Source organism: Schistocerca gregaria, chromosome 6 (genome assembly GCF_023897955.1).
Source record: "Schistocerca gregaria isolate iqSchGreg1 chromosome 6, iqSchGreg1.2, whole genome shotgun sequence".
NCBI classification, from domain to species: domain Eukaryota; kingdom Metazoa; phylum Arthropoda; class Insecta; order Orthoptera; family Acrididae; genus Schistocerca; species Schistocerca gregaria.
In genome coordinates, this window is record NC_064925.1 from 332377625 (window position 1) to 332400070 (window position 22446).

The window sequence follows — 22446 nt, forward strand, 5'->3', positions numbered from 1 at the left end:
ACTATCTTCATTGCGTTCTACAGCTGATGGTTGTCCATATTCGCAGTTGCAAATACGTTTAAATTCTTCCATATTTACTTAAAGTAGGCAGTCGGTGAAAGATAACTGGTTATCATGGTAAGCTCCGGGTGCAGCAGCTTATTTGGTCTGTTAGTCTACTTTTTCGTTATAAAAAAAAGTGCCCGCGTGAGCTTTTATCCAAAGCATACAAATATATTTATTTCTCAAGAGAAATCCGTCACTTCGTGTGAAATGCCTGTAACAAGTTGACTATTGCGTTTTCCCCACTTCTCGTTCATTTTGGCACTGGGAATGCTTTTTGAATCAGATACAACAAAACTCCTCTCGGCGTTCTGAGTTAAAAGAGCACTTAATGGTCTACAAAAGACAAGATATACGTCTTTAGCTTTGTGTCGGTCTTTGGAGGAGTTAACTGTAGTGTCGTGGAACCACTGTCTACGTAGATAAGGTCTGTTATGAGGAATCCTGCAATTCATTTAGACTATGTTTCTTGTAAAACATCCACAGAGACGAATTGCTAGTAATGCATAAACCATTTTCAGGAGTTCAATTTCAACTATCAACGAAGAATTGATTGACATTCTCTTAATTTATAGCAAATATTGCCAAAATGAATAAAGAGCTTCGCAAATGAACGATGTTCAACTCATCCCACCTTCGTTAATAATGTCAAAAGACTGCGGGAGACTGAAAGTTTTGCCCGAAGACAATTTGCGAAGGAGTACAGCCACCAACAAAGCTGCTGGAATAGTGGTTCGTCCTGCTGCTGTACTATTTCCGAATTCAGTTCTCGTCAAATAATAGTGTATTCATCCGTCCCATATAACCCTACGTCAAGGGTACAGTGATTTTCAACATCGTTCTCGTGCAAGACGTAATTCGTGCAGAAAGTATTGTTTACCGATGAGGCCACATTCACAAATCACAGGAATGAAAATTTGAAAGCCACGTGCTACACGCCCATACAAAACCATCATCGGCATCAAATGTTCAACCAACGACAGTGGTTTTCTGTTTGCGGTAATCGGCGTAATCGGACAATATGTGATAGGCAGTTAGTGATTACACGTTGAACGGGGAAAGGTACATACATTTTTTGTATAAATTTTTATTCTTCCTATTAGAAAAATTGCCCTTGAAAACTCATCAAATGATACGATTTCAACGCAGTGTGTGTCCTGCCCATAATTCTTCAGTGACAAGACATGCATGAAACTTATTATTTCCAAACGGTTTGGTGGGAAGGAGCAGTCCTATTCAAACGTATCCAAAGTGATCACCAGAAATGACGGGCTTGAACTTCTTCCTTGGCGTTAACGTAAATCATGATTTCAACAGGGAGGTTACAACGACTTTGGCGAACATCTCACGACTGACGCACGTAAAGCGATTACTCGAGATTGCTGATAGCAGTTGAGTTGATTAGTAATGCAGTGTGTATGAAAGTATCGTGATGAACGTACTCTTTAAAAAAATTCATCAACAGAAATGCGACTACACCTACTGTAATGTTTCCATTGTTTCTTGTTCACAATCTTTTGTTTAATTTATTTTATGAATTATTTTAATCATGATTTTTTCCCGTTTTTAAAAGACATAATGTATGTGAAACAAACAGAAGAAATAACTGTTCATAAAAAAATTCATCCAGCAAATTAATACTTTTGTCACTGAGAAACTCTACTTTGCGTGCTTCAGATTCTTTCATTGATAACAGACCATTTGTTGGTCACTGTGAGAGGTAAAAAGAAATTAATTCTCTCATCTTAATGCCGACTGAACGACTTTCCAGCGATATAATATTTTCTCTGCACGAAACCTCTGTAAAGTCTAATGCAAAAGCATAACATTGCGACTTAACAAAGTGGTCAAGTTTCCTTGGAGGAGAATATAAACTTTCATGCCGTGGAACTTCAACTGCCGCAACGGTACGGAAGTCCCTGCATTCATATTTTTTCTCTGTGATTTCTTGTTAGGTCTACGAGAAAGGTGTGCATTGAACTGGTCTCATCTACAGATGCTATTTTGGTGGCTACAAACAGCATAATTCCATTTAAAGAGTTGATCATTACAAATGGCTTCAACGCCTCAAAACTTATTATTAAGTTGAAAAGGAATGTCATCATGTATCAATCTAAAATGGTTTTCAGATAGCCAAGATGAATAAAAATGAGGAGGATAAAAATTGTCAGTATTTGCACACCTTTCCCTTCAGTTGCTACTTCAACTTTGCTTGATTATATAGATAAGAAAAAATCCATCTTTTGCAACTGAATGTTCTATCAGTGTGAACCAAACACGTTTCACCTATCCAAGCTAATGATCTTCAGTGGTCTATAATACACAAGAAAATTATTTAAGTATACATATTTTGATAAGAGATCTGTAGTGATTCTTGGCATCTCATTTTATTACGTAACTATTTACAACTGTATGGTTGTGTTTACCATAAAGCATAAAGATAAAAAAATTACAAACTCCACACACACACACACACACACACACACACACACACACACACACACACACACACACACAGTGCCTCAGCACCAAGCCTCCCTCTATCCCCACGACAATAATTCACTCTGCTCTCACCCTCTACAACTCCTATGGTCCCTGCCAATCCTAAAGCATATGATAAGAATATGTGGAGTGGAATATTTAAATGTCACCTATTAATAGGAAAAAACCTGTACTACATGCATCTATTACATACAGAGCATCATACGGATATATGAAAAGGATGTAAATATGATTAAATGTAAAAAATTACTATTATATATTCGTAAATATTTAGGTAATAACATGAGATGCCAAGAATCACTACAGGTTTCTTATCAAAATATGTATCATTAAATAATTTCCTTGTATATTATAGAATACTGAAGATGCCTGGTATGAAAAAGTGAAACAGGTTTGATTTACACAAATGAAACATTCAGTTGTAAAATATGAAATTTTTTCTGATCTATACTTAAAAGAACAAAGGAAGGTAAATGTTTATCCTTGTAAGAAGCATTCTAATTTAATGTGGTCTAAGCTTATGGTGTATATAATTATAATATTCTAACTGCAATACAGTAGATACATCTTCTTCAAACCTGCTGAAAGCATGAAGTGGAGATTATGGGAGGTATGTTGTAGTATGAGTTCGGTATTCTTATTGTGATACCTGTTTCCTTCCGTGATATATTGCATTTACGTAGCTCTCAACTGCGCGATTCTTAACGTTAAAGTTCACAGCGCGTGATCTGAAGTAAATTAAACGCTATAAGCGATAGTTGCATTTCTGTCAATGCGGAAGTAATTTTGTTTTCGAGGCAATCAGAGTATACAGCGATATTCAGTTTATCGAGATCGTACAGATAAGTTGGTGTCAAATCGTTTGGCCGACCTCGCTGGTTGAAACTCCAGGATATGTCATTGCTGTGTTTTCTTTTTCTTTTTATCGAGAAACCACAGTGGGCTTCTGTATTGCGTATTTGCGTCCTGATACAATTCTGTCATGCAACTCTTAACATGCATTTTCCAAGCAGTTTATAAGCACTGTGTATAGGTGAATACATGCACTTACAGCTGAAAATTATGAAAAGATTTGACGCTTTAGTGGACGAATTGTAACACCCATAAAAATGGTCAAACGTCAATCGAATAAATGTCGTTATAAAAAAAACCATGCATAAGTAGCTGACATGAATGTAGCAGTTTAACTCACCACCTTCAACTCCTTATAACGAAGCTTGTATTAGAAACAAATCTCTTTATCGTCAGTGTCATTTGACTACAGTTACAAAACCATTACAAGTACATTCACAGAATGAGTTAAATCTATTTTATGTTTATTCTATCCTATTAATTGATGATGATAATAAGTTGTTTCAAATGTTTAGTGGGCAAATATGACGCAGGTAAGGAAATTATACAAAGCACTTTCTATATAGAAGTTTAGACATTGCTAAGTGACTTCTTACCATTTAAGGAAAGCAGCGTCAAATTTTACTACAAGGTTATAAAAATGTAGTATCCTGTTAAATTATTCCTGTGTGATGTGCAGACCAAGAAAATCAACTAATAACAAAGTGAACAAAGTATTAACTGTATATCTTAGATGTCCTGCCAATTTACTATAATTTGCTGTGGAAATTATATTTCTGAAGAATATCATAGTGCTGCACTTCCAGTGGCGATGCAGGTTATCATCTGCTATTTTTATGCTTCTCTATGTTTTTCTTTTAACGGAAATCAGGCGTAGCATATCAGTAAGCTTGTTAGTAAAAATAGGTTGTTCAGGAAGAAACCTTACCTGGAAATATAAAATGATAGTCCATATAAGACCAAGGACAACGGGCGGTCGACCATCTACTAGGTCTGATGAGTTAATGTTGACAAGTTTTATCTGAAACAATAATCCAAAATTCAGACCAAAAAGAAATATAACTATTTCACTTAAAAATAAGGAACTAACACCGTTATATAATAGCAAAACATTGTAGCCAATGATTGCTTGCTTATATTTGGACCGTTAATTTAAAAAAGGCTTATATAATTGTACTTTGATTAACTGATCCATCTAACTAATAGACTAAAATTCAATCAAATGACGGTTGTGCTCGTTGTAACCAACAGTCTTGCTGTTCTACGTGGTATATCGTCTACCAAGAGTCTTTGGGCGCTTTTTCTCTGGTGTTTCGGCAAAAATTTTGAATTTTGTTTGTGTGATATGTAGCTGGAGTCATTCTAAAGAAGTACCCAAATACCGCTCATCACATCTTTCAGGTGACGTCTTGCATTGGTTGGCTGATTTCATGGAGCGGACCAAAAAGTGAACTCATACGTCCCATCCAATTAGGGAAGGGTGGGGAAGGAAGCCGGCCGTGTCCTTTCAAAGGAACCATACCAGCATTTGCCTGAAGCGATTTATGGGAATCACGGAAAACTTAAATCAGGATGGCCGGACATGGGTTTTAACAGTCGTCCTCCCGAATGCAGTTGAGTGTGCTAACCAGTGCGCCACACCGCCCGATTTGCATTTGTCTGTTTCCATTCTTAAATAAATTAATTTTTAAATTGGAATTTTTCGTGTCCATTCGATAAAGCTATCCGAAATTACTGCCAATGCAGTGCAGTAGCGCTGGTCAGTCGCTGCTTAAGTACGGGTTATTCTCCGTGTTTTTTGTCCCTGTCAACACCGAAACGATATAAAACGAATATCGCACTAGACTAATTTGAACAGCTCTGTCGAACTGGCACATAAAATTCCGCTTTAAAAATAATCTTGTTTCTAATGGAAACGAACTGACGTTTTCCGCTGACGGTGGGCATTGCATGAAACATACAATGTGCAGTATTTATTTGGGTCACCTCCATCCATGCATTGCAAATATTTGCCGAAACACCAGTGAAAAGGGCGCTTGACAACTCTTAAGAGAGACTCCTTTTACATAATGATTCCTTAAATCATAGAACGTTCTTAACAGAAAATAAATTTGGTACCGACCTCAGTTTCGGAAAAGAAAGAAAAGAGATTTGCTCTATTGAAATATATATAAAGGTAATGAGGGATAGCACTGTCAGAGCGCAACTGACCTTTCAGTCGTCCCAACCTGTACTGTGACACCTCGAGAATAAGTGGAGCTCTCACCACAAGTAGTATGTATTTAATCATTTTACATTCTCGAGCAGTCGTATCTGGCTAAAATTCTACGGCGTCATATAACATTCAGATTCATTGCAGGAAATACTGATTCTACATAGGCACTCAATTTAGCGTTGTTCAGCTTCTTTGGAATACAGGTGGAGAATATCTACAGAATTAATTTTCGCTGTGCAGTGGGGTGTGTGCTGATTCGAAAGTTCCTGGCAGATTAAAAGTGTGTGCCGGACCAGAACTCTAACCTAGGAGCTTTGACTTTCGTGGAAACCTGCTCTACTGACTGAGCTATCGAAGCACGACACACGATCAGTCCTCATCTTCTACGTTGCAGGCTTCACAGGAGGTCTTCTGCAAACTTGGCGGGATTAGAACTCCGGGAAGAAAGGACATGGCAGGGACATGGCTTAGCCACAGCCTGGAGGACTGTTTCTACACTCCTGGAAATTGAAATAAGAACACCGTGAATTCATTGTCCCAGGAAGGGGAAACTTTATTGACACATTCCTGGGGTCAGATACATCACATGATCACACTGACAGAACCACAGGCACATAGATACACGCAACAGAGCATGCACAATGTCGGCACTAGTACAGTGTATATCCACCTTTCGCAGCAATGCAGGCTGCTATTCTCCCATGGAGACGATCGTAGAGATGCTGGATGTAGTCCTGTGGAACGGCTTGCCATGCCATTTCCACCTGGCGCCTCAGTTGGACCAGCGTTCGTGCTGGACGTGCAGACCGCGTGAGACGACGCTTCATCCAGTCCCAAACATGCTCAATGGGGGACAGATCCGGAGATCTTGCTCGCCAGGGTAGTTGACTTACACCTTCTAGAGCACGTTGGGTGGCACGGGATACATGCGGACGTGCATTGTCCTGTTGGAACAGCAAGTTCCCTTGCCGGTCTAGGAATGGTAGAACGATGGGTTCGATGACGGTTTGGATGTACCGTGCACTATTCAGTGTCCCCTCGACGATCACCAGAGGTGTACGGCCAGTGTAGGAGATCGCTCCCCACACCATGATGTCGGGTGTTGGCCCTGTGTGCCTCGGTCGTATGCAGTCCTGATTGTGGCGCTCACCTGCACGGCGCCAAACACGCATACGACCATCATTGGCACCAAGACAGAAGCGACTCTCATCGCTGAAGACGACACGTCTCCATTCGTCCCTCCATTCACGCCTGTCGCGACACCACCGGAGGCGGGCTGCACGATGTTGAGGCGAGAGCGGAAGACGGCCTAACGGTGTGCGGGACCGTAGCCCAGCTTCATGGAGACGGTTGCGAATGGTCCTCGCCGATACCACAGGAGCAACAGTGTCCCTAATTTGCTGGGAAGTGGCGGTGCGGTCCCCTACGGCACTGCGTAGGATCCTACGGTGTTGGCGTGCATCCGTGCGTCGCTGCGGTCCGGTCCCAGGTCGACGGGCACGTGCACCTTCCGCCGACCACTGGCGACAACATCGATGTAGTGTGGAGACCTCACGCCCCACGTGTTGAGCAATTCGGCGGTACGTCCACCCGGCCTCCCGCATGCCCACTATACGCCCTCGCTCAAAGTCCGTCAACTGCACATACGGTTCACGTCCACGCTGTCGCGGCATGCTACCAGTGTTAAAGACTGCGATGGAGCTCCGTATGCCACGGCAAACTGGCTGACACTGACGGCGGCGGTGCTCAAATGCTGCGCAGCTAGCGCCATTCGACGGCCAACACCGCGGTTCCTGGTGTGTCCGCTGTGCCGTGCGTGTGATCATTGCTTGTACAGCCCTCTCGCAATGTCCGGAGCAAGTATGGTGGGTCTGACACACCGGTGTCAATGTGTTCTTTTTTCCATTTCCAGGAGTGTAGAATGAATCATCACTCTGCAGAGCAGTGCGCGCTGATATGAAACTTTGCCATGAAAGGCAAAGGTTTCAGTTTCGTGTCTCGGTCTGGTGCACAGTTGTAATTTGCCAATGTGTTTCAGGAGAATATCTACAAGAGCACTCTTATTGTCGGTATAGAACTCGACAAAGCGCATCACTCGTGGATAGCTGCTTGTAAATGACTTCAAGGCTTCCTTTTCACTATTCCACTGGAAAAATCGCGAGTAAAGCACATTGAACAAGGCATGTATCTTTTATTTTGCAATGTATTCCTTTAGGGTATAAAAGAAAATACTTCATATTGTCTTCCATTACATTTCAAGGTCTTTTCGCAATCGCAGTCAGTGTGTAGTACTTTCGTGCTGTGTGCTTAATGTGGCAGATACTCGCCAAGTAGGCTAAATCTTGGCCGGTCGAAACTTACTGAAAAACCTTGGCGTATCGATGCCGTTCCGTTCACGGCGTGTGTGAATGCCACCATTTGAACTGCAGAGGACAATCTTTTGACGCGACGGTTGTGACGGCGATGTTCCGTCTAGTGTGAGTCCACCTTAACGTGGCTCCATACTACTGAGGAGTGCTGCGTCTAAACGGGTAGCTTCCACTTAGCCTGAACATTCTACAGTTCCCAGGACGAATTTTCACTCTGCAACTGAGTGTGCACTGTTTTGAATCTTCGTAGCAGGTTAAAACTCTGTTTGGAAGTGGATTCGAACTCAGGACTTCAGCCTTTCGCGGGCAAGTGCTCTACCGACTGAGCTATCCAGGCACAATGCACGACGCTCCCTCACACCTTTGCGAGTAGCAGATGTGAAGGTACCATTGGCGATATATCTTAACTAATTAGGGAAACTCCCCATTGCAAACCTTACCCCTCTCAGATTTAGTGGTAAAAAAAGGGCCCATTGAATAGTCCCTCGAAAACTGAACACAGTTCAAGCATGAAAACAAGAATAAGGTGTACTGAACAGTGAAAAAGAAGCAAAATAGAAACAGCGAACAGTCCAATCTCAAGAAGTGGACTGTCGGGGGAAGAATAAGACTCAAGGCTAGTGTTTGTATGATTACTGTGTTGGACTGCACCACGAGAGATCCATGTTCAAATCTCACTAATGTCCCTTTTTTTTCACAAAATTATGTACTTTCCGTCCGGTCATGGACGTGTCTGTTCTCCTTCTCTGGTCTCGGTAATGGTCATATTATCCATTGGCTATAGAATACGAATCCTGTGGTAAGAATGTATTAAGGTCGCGAGTAAATGTGATGAACAGTGAGTGAGAGTAGGCGAGACGCTGCATAGACCTCTCACAGCAATGGGAACAACAAATAAACTGGTTAAACTATGTTACAACAAAGGAATTCAACAGTCAGGACTTCGAAAACAAAACGCAAGAGTCATAGGATGTGGTAATTGTGTAGAACAAATAGGAGGTACGTACGTTTGGAGATCCCTTCCTTACACCTCGCTGTTGCAAACGAGCGTTACACCACAGCAGAGACACAAATTTGATGGTTCAAATGGCTCTGAGCACTATGGGACTCAACTGCTGTGGTCATCAGTCCCCTAGAACTTAGAACTACTTAAACCTAACTAACCTAAGGACATCACACACATCCATGCCCGAGGCAGGATTCGAACCTGCGACCGTAGCAGTCGCACGGTTCCGGACTGCGCGCCTAGAACCGCGAGACCACCGCGGCCGGCCACAAATTTGAATACACGGAATAGACACCTAACTGATCGGACGGACAGTTCATAATTTTGTGCAATACAAAACATGGGTCATGAGGGAGATTTGAACATGGATCTCCCCCTTCCCAAATCAACCCGGTGACCACATAAACACGATGGCATGGCAACCAATTTCGCTCCATGTTGCAAAACTTGAGCTTGGACCGTTCACTCTTTTGATCTTGCTTCTTTTTTCACAGTTGAGTACATTTTATTCCTGTTTTCGTGCTTGATCTGCGTTCATTTTTTGACGAGCTATACACTGGTCCATTTTGCCACTAAATCTGAGAGGGGTGCGATGGGAGCTTCCTTTGTAACTAACGGATTACAAACAGCTGCTTCCGGTGGATATCATTTCGCTGGCCTTCTGACAGGTTCCTGCATTTAACTGTTGGCGCTAACAGGCGGCGAGTCGCCCCATTTGATGGCGCACACTTCGGTAGAAGCGGAACCGAGGGAAACTTCAGTCTGAGAGTAGTTCAGTTAACGGAGGAAATAATTCTGTAATAATTGTGGAAGAAGTTTTGTCAATATCTGTGCAGGGAGTTGAAAGTTGTAAGTGGAAGTGACATCTCCGAATATCACATGTGATTTCGTAATTAGCGCCACATTGATGTTTCAACATTTACAAACTGACATTTGATATTATCGGATGTTGGAAAAAGTTATACTTTGTGTCGTAAGTCAGTTTAACCCTTCAGAACGTACTTTTCAAGTGAAATTTTTCGTTGTGGCTAGACGGAATGACTGCTGTCTACTGAACGGGTGAGACAGATTAGCGATCATTTACTTGTCTCAAGAATTAATAAACTGTATTTCCATAGGGTCACTTTTATAATTTCACGAATATCGTTAAATATAGATCTCCATAACCTTAGGAAGCTGTGCATAGGTTTGTTTCAGGCACACAGTAAAATTCAAGAATCGCCTGCATACAAGGTGACAATTATTCAACAACATGAAATAAAATCGTCATACCTTCTGAACAGTTTGCGTTACGACGTCCAAACTGCACGCCTGGCTGCAGGGCACAATGGAAATTAGTACGCGCATGGTTTTGTTTAGCCCATTTCCATTTGAATGGGTTCGTCAATAAGCAAAATTGGCTCATCTGGGGGACTGAGAACCCGCATTTCGCGATCGAGGAATCTGTTCACCCTCAACGGGTGACTGTACGGTGTGCAATGCCCAGCCACGAAATAATCGGTGACTACGGAACGGTATGTGAAGCTCTTGGAAGATGATTTCACCCCTATTGTCCTAAATGACCCAGATTTCGACAAGATGTGGTTCATGCAAGACGGAGCTCGACTCCATTGAACCGGGAGACTGATGTTCTGGAGGAGCACTTTAGGGACCGCGTTCTGGCTTTGGGGTACTCAGAAGCCACTGGCATGGGCCTTGATTGGCTGCCATATTCTCCGGATCTAAACACATGCAACTTCTTTTTGTGGGGCTAAATTAAAGACAAAACAGAAAGGTACTGGAGCAGACTGCAAGCAGAGGAAATGAAATTTCTCAGAGCAGTTAAGGGAAAAACAAGACTGGACAGAGTGAGGAATGGATGTATTAGAAAGGTTTAAACAAGAGAGTATGAGAGAAGAAACTGAAAAAAAGAGATTAAGATGGTACGGGTATGTTAACAGGATGCGTGGGCACAGAGTCCCCAAAATTATGGAAGAACTAAAGATGGATGGAAAAAGACCTAGAGGGCGTCCAAGAACACGGTGGAAACGAGGTGAGAATATCTGCGGAAAGGAGAGGTGTGACCTGGCAGCAAGTGGAGGAAGAAAAGTGGTGGGAGGACCAAGCCAAATGGAGCGGACTCGTCAGCATCCAGACCCGGCAGCTGGAGCAGCAGCGGGATATAGATAGATAGATATTAAAGACGAGGTGTACAGCAATAACCCCAAAACCATTGAGGAGCTGAAAACAGTATACAGGAGGTCATCGACGGCATCGCTATTCGTCTGCACCACATCATCGGCAATGATGGCAGGCATACCGAACATGTCATAACCTAAATCCGAATTTCTGCAGTGGCGTTTATATGTTGAATAAAATGCGTGAACGCCGTAGTTTGTAAATAACTTACGTTTTCCTGATATAGTTCAATAATTGTCACCCTGTATATTAATGTAGTCGTGAACCCGCTTCTCTCATTTGACCCATAGCCAGAGAACTATTAAATAATACGGGGGATCGCTAACGGAGAGAAATGGCCCACGAAAGGAAAGCGTTCCATATTCGGGTCTCTGTCCGACACTTATTTTTAGCCTGGTATGAAGCACCTAGTGTTGCCGTTCATTTGCATCTCACGGACGTCCTGTTCTCCCAACAACAAGGTATTTTTCATTAAGCTGGTACACTCTATTGTGACATCATAACTGACCAGAATTTGTTCAAGAAACATTCTCCCGAAAACCAACGAACGCAGTACCTAGCAAATTTGCCCGTAGAGCGAATAGATGGTAGGTTTCAGGATGTTCAGCAGAGCTGACCTTTGCATTTTGGTCCGTGATATGTCTGCTGATCTAGCTGTCACAGCAGGTTTCTTTTGTTCATGTGCTGCTTGGATTTAAATGCGTAAAAATAGAATCTGAACTCTTGAAACCGTACCATGTATCAACGACGTCGAGGAAACGTGACACAATGACAAAATCGAATATTTACATGAATATTAATAATAGTAATTCGTAACTAAAGTCTTTATCAGCAATGAGGAGTGCTGATGCGTTATTCCCAGAGCACTAGAAATCAACATTTATTTATGAGATGTGTATGCCATTACATAAATGAGTTTACAGCTTCATCAAATGACACCACAACTTTTTTAACTGACTGCGGGAATCTCAACAAGAAAGTAAACTTTTACTTCGTCATGTGCCTAGGCATAAAAAATTAGAGCTGAGTTTGAGACTAAGTATCATTCACAAAGATATGTATGAAAAACTGACCGTCTCTCAGACATCGTATGTTGTTACACGCCGTTTCTGTGTCGAAAATAATTTACTCTGAACTAAGTTAGTTTTCGATGGTAGAGAAATCAAGGACACACAACATAGGTTACAGAAGCAGTAAAGATGTGTTTCTATAAAAATATAAAGTATGTTCTAATAAATTACCTTTTTGCTTTGTAGAAACTGAAGTGCAGTATTGGCGTTACTAAGGAAATGTGGCCTTTTCAAGTTGCGTCCCCTCTCCATGGGCTGAAAACAATGACAATATTTTAGGTATAGGCATTGAAATACATTAAAAATATTCATAACTGATGCTGTACTAACAAATGATTTTGATCTGTACGAATGCAGGAGAAAGTAGTTCAAGCCGTCAAAGGATTTCGAAACTTGGGTGCAAATAACGCACTGAATGTAGATTCTATATACTAAGAGCCAGCCCTAATTCTTCTTTGTAGCTGTATAAATACTGTAGTCAGTTTCAATATATAAGCATACTGACGAGCAGGATTCATGCCTGTTCAAAAGACGCTCTCCAGCTCCTGGTAGTCGGACACGATCTTGCATGAGGGTTCACAATTTTAAACACTTGGGGGTGAGGTTTAAAGAGAGCGCATTCGTGTGAGGTTGAGGTCCAAACTAGGAGGCAAGGCGGACACCGATCATATTTCAGTCTCCGTCCGTTTTTTAAATCTCGCAGTCTGTCAAGGAATTTCAGAGTTCAGCTCTACGCAACACAGGACCAACCCGTAGTGGTGCATGGTTATGAATGAAGCGTCTGAAAAAAATACTTTAATAATCTTCTCGTTTGCGATGGATTTGTTTGTAAATAACTTTTCTACAACCAGTCATGATTTTCTTTTTTCCATATTTTACACGACGCGTTCTGGAAAATAATTCCTATTTTCAAGTGCATATTTCTCTGTACTACGCCATTTTTAAGTAATATTTGTGATGTGTGAGGTCCTGCTTTGTTTTGTTGACTTTACTGCAATACATAAAAAATGCAATTTTTGGTTAGTTATCGATTTTTATTCGTAGTTAGTGGCGAGATTTGGAAGTACTTGTACTTACAATTTTCTTATGGAGGAAAAAAAAGGCACATTATTGTGAATAGCAGGGTAATCATATAGATGTAGATAAAAAACCAGAAATTGCGCGTTTCTTGTATATTGCAGTAAAGTTAACAAAACGAAGCAGAACCTCACTCATCGAAAATATTACGAAAAATGGCATAGTACAAAGGAATACACACTTGAAAATGGGACTCATTTTCCGAAACGCGTCTTGTAAAGTATGAGTTAAAGAAAATCGTGACTGGTTGCACAAAAGTTATTTATAAGCAACCCATTGTTCTCACACTCCCAGGTTTAAAAAATAAATCGTATCTCGTTTTCGAACGGAAAGATTTAAATAAGATCATCTATGGCCCAGTAGAAGATGGAATTCCTGGGGAATAGAGCATCATGCATAATTATGAGCTGTGTGAGCCTGCAGAAGACCGGTAGGCAGACAAGAAAAATGTGGAGAGATTGAATCCATGAGGACGTGTTGCAGATCAGTACAGAGGGTGACTGCTGGCACATAGCAGGAAATAGAATCCAATGGAAGAGGAACCTTCTAGCTGTGCGCTCTCCTCTGGGCCTGATCGCGTAAAGTAAGTGCGGACACGTGAGTACATATTAGTTGCCTGCAGTTTATCAGTGGTATTTTTTATTGCTTTTGTTTATTTACATACACACGAATGCAAAATAAATAAATCATGTCTCCTATTGCCGACAGTAACACACGGGCCTTACGTGATTGTAGACCGGCCCTGGTGTAACTAAATACCTTCCCCTGTGTAATATACTCAGAACACCATATCCACACCAGCTCCTTTGACATAATGAATAGGGAATTAACTCACCAGCTTCTCTCCAGACAGGACTTCCAGCAGCGCAAGAAGTTTCGTTCCATCCTTCAGGTCCTCGATCAAGTCGTTTATCCTCAGCGGTGGAACTCGCTGCAAAATACATAATTACATGAGTACAAGAATACTGTGGTAATTACAATAGTTATAAATAGATAACTTTTTCCGTATTTGCAGAGTTTTCAGTTCACGCTATTTGTTGAGCTGTGTATCTTAAATGAAGAAAGTAATGGAACTTTAATTAATCATATGTGCGTGTATAACACACAAAATGCGGATCCCTTAAACATTTACTTGTGGCTGATACCAACCTGAAAAAAGATTTTTGGAAATAAGCAGTGTCAGACTTCTCATTGGTTTGTATTATTTCATGGTTTGATAAAAAAAAAAGGACTGCAAAGCACGTGGGCTTTTCTTGTTCGAATGTTACCCGAATATAATAAGCTTCCGTTATTTCTAAAATAGGAATATTAACTTTCTTCAATCTCATCTTAAGCGCCAAACTTTGTGTGAGGGGTGTTCTTTGATATTTTGTCTCGTTCATTGTTAATGGTTTCGTTGTGTCGAGAGGTACTGCTGTTCGCTGAACTAATGCGCAGGGAATTTACCCATAAATTACAGCTCAAACAAAAATTAATGAAAGCACTTTTTCACACGCTTTCTAATCAGCAGTTAATAGACATTTTTTACCGTTCTGCCGTAACCCCCAGTAATTTTTTCGGTACACATTGGCATTGCTGTTAAGCGTGAGTTAGGCCTCTGATGGTGACTTGACTTAATTACTTGGAAAGTCGGGTGTACAGCCAAGAGTTAAACACAGTCTCTCGGAAGTCTGTATTTGAGCACAACAAGACAGTCTCAATCGGAGGCATGTGCTATGTAAATATGTAGAACACCAGGTAAACGAATACTGATAGGAGACCTACTACTATCTTAAGAAAACAGATTTCAACATTTAAATGTTTCAGGCACATAGCGCTAACCACAACTCACCTGGAAAATGGATTTTACGGTAAAGTGGTAGATACGTTGCCTTGAGAATGTTTCCCTTTTTTGTGTTCTGCAATGTGCACAAAGTCAAGAAGAATGATTGTAACCGTGCGAGTGAGTCCTACGGTGAATTGAGTACGAGAAATGATATAATCTACACACTTCCTTACGAAGCAGTGCTTCAATTGCAGTTGACATTCGTGGAGTTACAATACCCGCTCCATTCACCGCCACCGCCTACCATTATGACGATGATCAAACACTGACCGAAACCGGTTGCCAACGAAATAAATGTTTTTGCGGTCGAGACTCTTTCTGTCCATTTGTAAAGCACTTTTTCGCCAGACAGCTGTTTCTCCACGATAAATTTTCACCAAAATTATCGTCTCTACCTGTTGCCGCGTCAAGGGTGCTTCAGATGTAGCAATTCGCATTGTCGGTATGGATATTTGTCTCGTGGCAAACAAGCCCATTTTGTGAGTCTAGGTATGTGGCGGATATGTTAACGGCAGAATTATACAACTTTCATTTAGGGGCAGCGACTACTACTCAATCGGAAGTGATGTCAAAATGACATGCCCCTCGGTGCGGCAGACGCCATATTGACTTTGGCGTACTTAGCTGTTTTAGATTATAACTTGTAGTACGCCGTTTCAAGGCAATGGCGGATTGAATATTTATCACAAATACATCACCCTTATAATTAAATGTGAGGTAGTGGCGCTTCATCAACCTGAGCCCACGAAAATGTCATATCTTCGGCGTAGTGTAGTGGACAAGGGCGTGGATTACAGAGTTGAAGGGAGTAAATTCGCATCCCGCTATACGCTAATACTTTTTCATTTTAACGTTTTTAACACATTCTGGAACTTTCTTGTGAATGTAATATAAGTAAGTTCTGCAATAGTCAACGTTTTTTACATATAAATCTCCGTCCTCTGAGGAAAGAGTTTCTCCGATTTTGTGACTTCCGTTTGATTACAAAACGGAAGATGGAATAAATATTTGGCTGTTTGACGATCTTTCCTTCGTGGGGGACCACAGTCATACAGAGTTTTTTTGAAAGAAATTTCGGCCATTTGATCGTTACTTGTTTTTTTTATTTACACAGTCATGATTTCATCTTTATTATGTGTCTGTGACACGTTTTCGTGCCGGCCGGAGTGGCCGTGCGGTTCTAGGCGCTACAGTATGGAGCCGAGCGATCGCTACGGTCGCAGGTTCGAATCCTGCCTCGGGCATGGATGTGTGTGATGTCCTTAGGTTAGTTAGGTTTAATTAGTTCTAAGTTCTAGGCGACTGATGACCTCAGAAGTTAAGTCACATAGTGCTCAGAGCCATTTTGAACCTCGTTTTCGTTGGACAGTTATGAAAATTAACTGACCAAATCAGTTGATGAACAGAAGCGACGAACTCAAATCACAGGAATATATTAGCTCTTAAATATGCCATGCTTTGTATTAATCGTTTCTCAATGTCCACAATGTCATCCATATCATGTATCTTTGATATGTACTCTATCCAATAATATGACCACTGGTCCATAAGACCATAATTAAGTTTCTTCGGCGATAACATGTCACAGACAGGTCATACATACTTTAAAATTCAAACAAGCACTTGAGAATGGCTATAATAAAGCCGAAATCATGACTGTGTAAAATAAATGAACAGTTAACAGTCAAACGGCGGATATTACTTTCAAAAAAGATTTTGGCTGTTTATTTCCAAATATGTTGCGATTTCCGTGTGCGTGGCTAGGCAGCAACCTAAGAGGGCAGCTTAAATTGCTGATGGTTCAAATGGCTCTGAGCACTATGGGACTTAACATCTGAGGTCATCAGTCCCCTAGAACTTAGAACTACGTAAACCTAACTAACCTAAGGACATCACACACACCCATGCCCGAGGCAAGATTCGAACCTGCGACCGTAGCAGTCGCGCGGTTCCGGACTGAAGCGCCTAGAGATTATTAAGAGACAGATACTTTACATGTTACGAACAATTACAGGCACTTCCGGCTCTTAAGATTCTGGCACTAATCCAATGTGACATGCGGCCTAGTTAATTATATGTCTGTCCTCTCGGGTGCTAGTTACGAGGGGCTATGGAGTTGAGTTGGCCCAATTGAATCCACTGAATCCATATTCGCAAGACAGTCGTGCAATACCAACCATCGCAATGTCGCGAAACGATAAGCAGCAATCTTGATAAGCAACAGTAATGCCGCTATCTACTTCCGACTCGCTTTGACAGCATGTACCTGAATGAGATTTTCACTCGTCAGCGGAGTGTGCGCTGTTATGAAACTTCCTGACAGATTAAAAGGGTCCCGAGTTCGAGTCTCGGCCCGGCACACAGTTTAATCTGCCAGGAAGTTTCAGGCATGTACCTCTTGTACGAGGCATAACAACAAAAATTCAAGTGAGAGGTCTGAATCAGAATCCCGCTACGCAATCTTTCCGTATATACAGAATGCAGACGGCGTTGGTCCTGACTACTTTAAGCGGTTGATCTGAAATGTGAATCATTTGCGTATCCAAGCACTACATTTCATGCCAATTTGACGTATTTTGCACGTTTTTAACGTGTTCATCGTGTTGCAATTTAAGTGGCCAGAAGCTTAAGTACAAAAAATCAGTTTTGAGTTCTACATCTGCATCTACATCCATACTCTGCAAAGCCATTGTGAAGTGTATGGTAGAGGATACTTCTCATTGTACCAGTTACTAGAGCTTCTTTTCAATCTATTCACGCAAGGAGCGCGGGAAGAATGACTGCTCAAATGCCACTATGCACACTGTGATCCTGATTTTCTCCTCGCGGCCCCTACGGAAGCGATACGTAGCAGGTTTTAGTGTATTCCTAGAGCCAGCTCTTTAAACTTTGTAAGTAGGCTTTCTCGACAGTTTCGTGTATCTTCAAGCGTTTGCTAGTTCACTTTCTTCGCCGTCTCCGAACCACTCTCGTTCAAATCAAACAGACTGTGACCATTCGTGCTGCCCTTCTCTGTGTACGTTCAATATCCCCCTGTCACTCCTATTTGCTATGGGTTCCACACTCTTGAGCAAAATGTTACACCCAGGTATTTGTATCAGCTGGAATTTTCCAGCTGTTACCCCTTGATACAGCATCTCAAGATACTACAACTTTTCATTTCGTGAAACGCAAAATTTTACATTTTTTATCATTTAAAGCAAGTTGCTAAACTTCACACAGCTTTGAAGTCTTATCGAAGTATGACTGAATATTTGTGCAGCTTTTTTTCAGACAGTAATTGTAGATAAATGTATCATCAACGAAAAGTCTGATGTTACTGTTAATATTATCTGAAAGGTCATTAATATACAGCATAAACAGCAGGGGTCCCAACACAGTTCCTGGGGCACATCCGAAGTCGATGACTCTGCATCCAAAATAACACACTACGTCGGCCATACCAAAAAATCACAGTGCAGTCACAAAATTCGCGTGATATCCCATAAGAACGTACTTTTGATAATAATCGTAGATTTGGTACTTAATCAAATGCATTTCGGAAGTCGAGAAGTATGGCATCTACCTGACTGTTTCGATCCATGGATTTCAGATTGCGATGTGAGAAAGATGCGAATTGGGTTTCACATGATCTACATTTTTGAAATCCATGCTGGTTGTCATGGAGGAGGTCGCTCTGTTCCGGATATCTCATTACATTTGAGATCAGAATATATTGTAAGGCATCTTACATCTGGCCAGAGTTTCTTTGGGTTTTGTGAGAGACCTGTTGATAACACTTTGCTACGGTAGCTGTTGAAGGCCTCACGCATTGCCCTCTTGTAAGCCAAAAGCGTTTCATTCAGCATCTCCCTATCGCTAGTTGTATTGTTTGTTTCGTAGTTATTATGGAGGTCTTTTTTTTTTACGAAGAATGTATATCATGGAGGATCCCTCTCATCTTGGATTGTTCTGCTAGGCACATATCTATCAAGTTCATTGTCACCTGTTGCCCTAAACCTGAGCCACAGTTGTTCTGCATGCTCCTCTCCACCGCTAAATGTTTCGACTTCTTATTGAGATACATTACTGCCTCTTTATCTAGTTTTCTGAAAATATAAATCTTCGACTTCTTTTAGTTGACATTTGTCTTTGGTGGTCACTGTTGCTGCAAGTGTCTCATGGTCACTGACAATAGTTTCTACGTGTACATCCTCAAAGAGATCACGCCTATGTTGTTATTAAGTTAAAGACATAGGGGCTATTTTTTGTTATTATGTCCAATATATTTCCGTCATGGGTGGGCTTCCGGACAGTCTTCTAGGTGTTCTCAGACAATGCATTTACATCTGCATCTACATGGGTACTCTGCATATCAAATTTAAGTGCCTGGCAGAGTGTTCATCGAAGCACCTTCACGATTCTCTATTATTCCAATCTCGTATAGCGCGCGGAAAGAACGAACAACTATATCTTTCCCTACGAGCTCTGACTTCCCTTATTTTATCGTGGTGATCGTTTCTTCCTATGTAGGTCGGCGTCAACAAAATATTTTCGCATTCGGAGGTAAAAGTTGGTGATTGGAAATCGGTGATAAGATACCGCCGCAATCAAAAACGTCTTTGTTTTAATGATGTCTCCCCAAATCCTGTATCATTTCAGTGACACTCTCTCCCCTATTTCGCGATACTGCAAAACGTGCTGTCCTTCTTTGAACTTTTTCGATGTACTGCATTAGTCAGGGATCCCACAAAGCGCAGCAGTATTCTAAAAGAGGACGGACAAGCGTAATGTAGGCAGTCTCCTTAGTAGATCACATTTTCTAAGTGTTCTGCCAATAAAACGCAATCTTTGGTTAGTCTTCCCCGCAACGTTTTCTGTGTGTTCCTTCCAATTTAAGTTGTTCGTTATTGTAATTCCTAGGTATTTAGTTGAATTTACGTCCTTTAGATTTGACTGATTTATCGAATAACCGAAGTTTAACGGTTTCCTTTTAGCACTCATGTGGATGACCTCACAGTTTTCGTTATTTAGAGTCAATTGCCAATTTTCGCACCATACAGAAATCTTTTCTAAGTAGTTTTGCAATTTGTTTTGATCTTCTGACAGCTTTATTAGTCGATAGACGACAGCGTCATCTGCAAGCAACCTAAGACCGCTGCTGAGATTGTCTCCCAAGTCGTTTATATAGATAAGGAACATCAAAGGGCCTATAACACTATCTTGGGGAACGCCAGAAATCACTTCTGTTGTACTCGACGACTTTCCGTCAGTTACTACGAATTGTGATCTCTATGACAGGAAATCATGAATTCAGTCACGTAACTGAGACGACATTCCATAAGCACGCAATTTTACTACAAGCCGCTTGTGTGGTACAGTGTCATTTAGTAATGTTTCGCACTCCATCTTGTTACATCCACCTCACAAAACTGCAGTTATTCCACTTGATTGCTAGATGATTAAAGTCTTCCTCAGTGACGACAATATGACTGGGGAACTTAAAGTACTGAGCAATGATTTCGTCTAAAGTTTTCGGTTACGTGTTTGGGTAAGTGTGATGGTCGATACAAGGATCAGGTTATCAGTTTATGCCCACTGTTGATACTTTCCGTCCAAACAATCTCACATGCAACTTCAGTTTGTATCTTGGTGGGTTTGAGTTTCTCGTCTAATGCGACAAATTCACCACCAACCTTTACCATTAACCTCTCCTTTTAATGTATAATTATTCCCGAAATATCTCAATGCTCTCAATTCAAAGTTTTAACCAGCTCTCGGTATCTAGTGTAGTGCGAGCTTCGTTGATTTTTAGGAGCGCATCAAATTCTGGCACTCTGTTGTGAATGAATCGGCAGTTAATCACGAGGATTTTAATACTCTCGTCTGTGGGGTGCATTTCTTTGGATCTTATGTTTACACTCCAGGTCCCCTGGAGCTATCCTTATCTGGACTGCATAGGGAGTTGCCTAACCTAAGAAACGCTTGCTTTCAATCCATACTCTTTCAGCTAATTGGGTGGCAACCTCTGATGTGTAGTTAGTATCTGACCCATTTAGTGGGACCCTACAGTTCTCAACCTGTGGTCCAAGTCCAGGCAGTCGCAGCCTAGCTCGTCACAGAACCTCCGAAGTCTCTTTAATTAGAAAAATAATGGAATAGAAAGCAAAAAATATCCATATTCTCCATCACGGAAAGGCTGCGTGGTTTTGTGGTTTTACACTGACCTGCTGATATTTCGATGCAATATCGGCAAACGATTATTCCCACTTTCCTTCTTAATTCTTTTCTCATAAGAAGTACAAAGAACATTATAACCTTGTTTTCTTGCGCTTGTACAGTATATCTGACAAGTTAAACATCGTATAAGCTTCCATGGGAAATGAATCGACCGAACTAGCCACATACGTAGGCCGCCAAACCAATGGATGTCACTTCACTATATTTTTGTATGTGGAGATGGGTGGATAAAGAAGCCTACAAAGAATAAATAACACGGGGGATGAATAATAAACCGTTCACATGAAACAGTTCTATTGTTAAAAGCGCACAAAACATTCTAAAAAGAGCTACACGTGAAGCCGCGAAAAGAGCTGAATGTGAAGAGGTTATTTAATTTCAACTATTATTCGTGTGGTTTTGCATTACTAAACTAACGCAATAAGTTGTTTGTGTACTCTCTACCATTTTTGTGCAGGTTCTCTCATGTATAAAATTCAGACAGCTGCCACTCTGCAATCACAAGAAACCAGATACATCAACTTTTTTAAAAATCGAATTCATATAATCATCTCATGAAATATTTACTGTATCGCCTACAACGCCTACATCCATCGCATTAAGTATTAAGCCGTTGAGCATGAGTGTTTTAAGGAGACAGGAGGAAAGTGTCTGGCTCACTGCAGTGAGCAGTGAGATATTTCGGGAAAATTTATACATTGAGAGGAGAGGTTAATGGTAAATGATGTTGGTGAATTTGTCGCAGTAGACGAGAAACTCAGATCCACCAAGATACAAATTGAAGGTGCATGTGAGGTTATTTGGACAGCGAGACTCAGTATCAACAGTGGGTGTAAACTGATAACTGGATCCTTGTATTGACCATCACACTTACCCAGACACGTAACCGAAAACTTTTGACGAAATCATTGTCCAGTACTTTAAGTTCCCCAATCACATTGTCGTCACTGAGGAAGAATTTAATCATCCAGAAATCAACTGGGATAACTGCAGTTTTGTGAGTGGTGGATGTAATAAGGTTACTAAATGACACTGTACCACACAAGCGGCTTGTAGTGAAACTGCGTGCTTATGGAATATCGTCTCAGTTA

General features: G+C 41.2%; 1 protein-coding gene across 6 annotated transcripts in view; it reads right to left on the reverse strand.

The window, feature by feature from the left end:
- The window catches only part of LOC126278964 (muscle-specific protein 300 kDa), a 1270985-nt gene that overhangs the window by 484470 nt on the left and 764069 nt on the right, over positions 1–22446 (reverse strand). For all 6 annotated transcript variants that reach the window (XM_049979256.1, XM_049979254.1, XM_049979257.1 and 3 more), the window contains 3 exons: positions 14147–14242; positions 12406–12489; positions 4325–4417 (listed from right to left, as the gene is read on the reverse strand). In XM_049979256.1, the coding sequence (XP_049835213.1) occupies positions 4325–4417; positions 12406–12489; positions 14147–14242 (273 nt within the window). The remainder of the gene's footprint in view (positions 1–4324; positions 4418–12405; positions 12490–14146; positions 14243–22446) is intronic.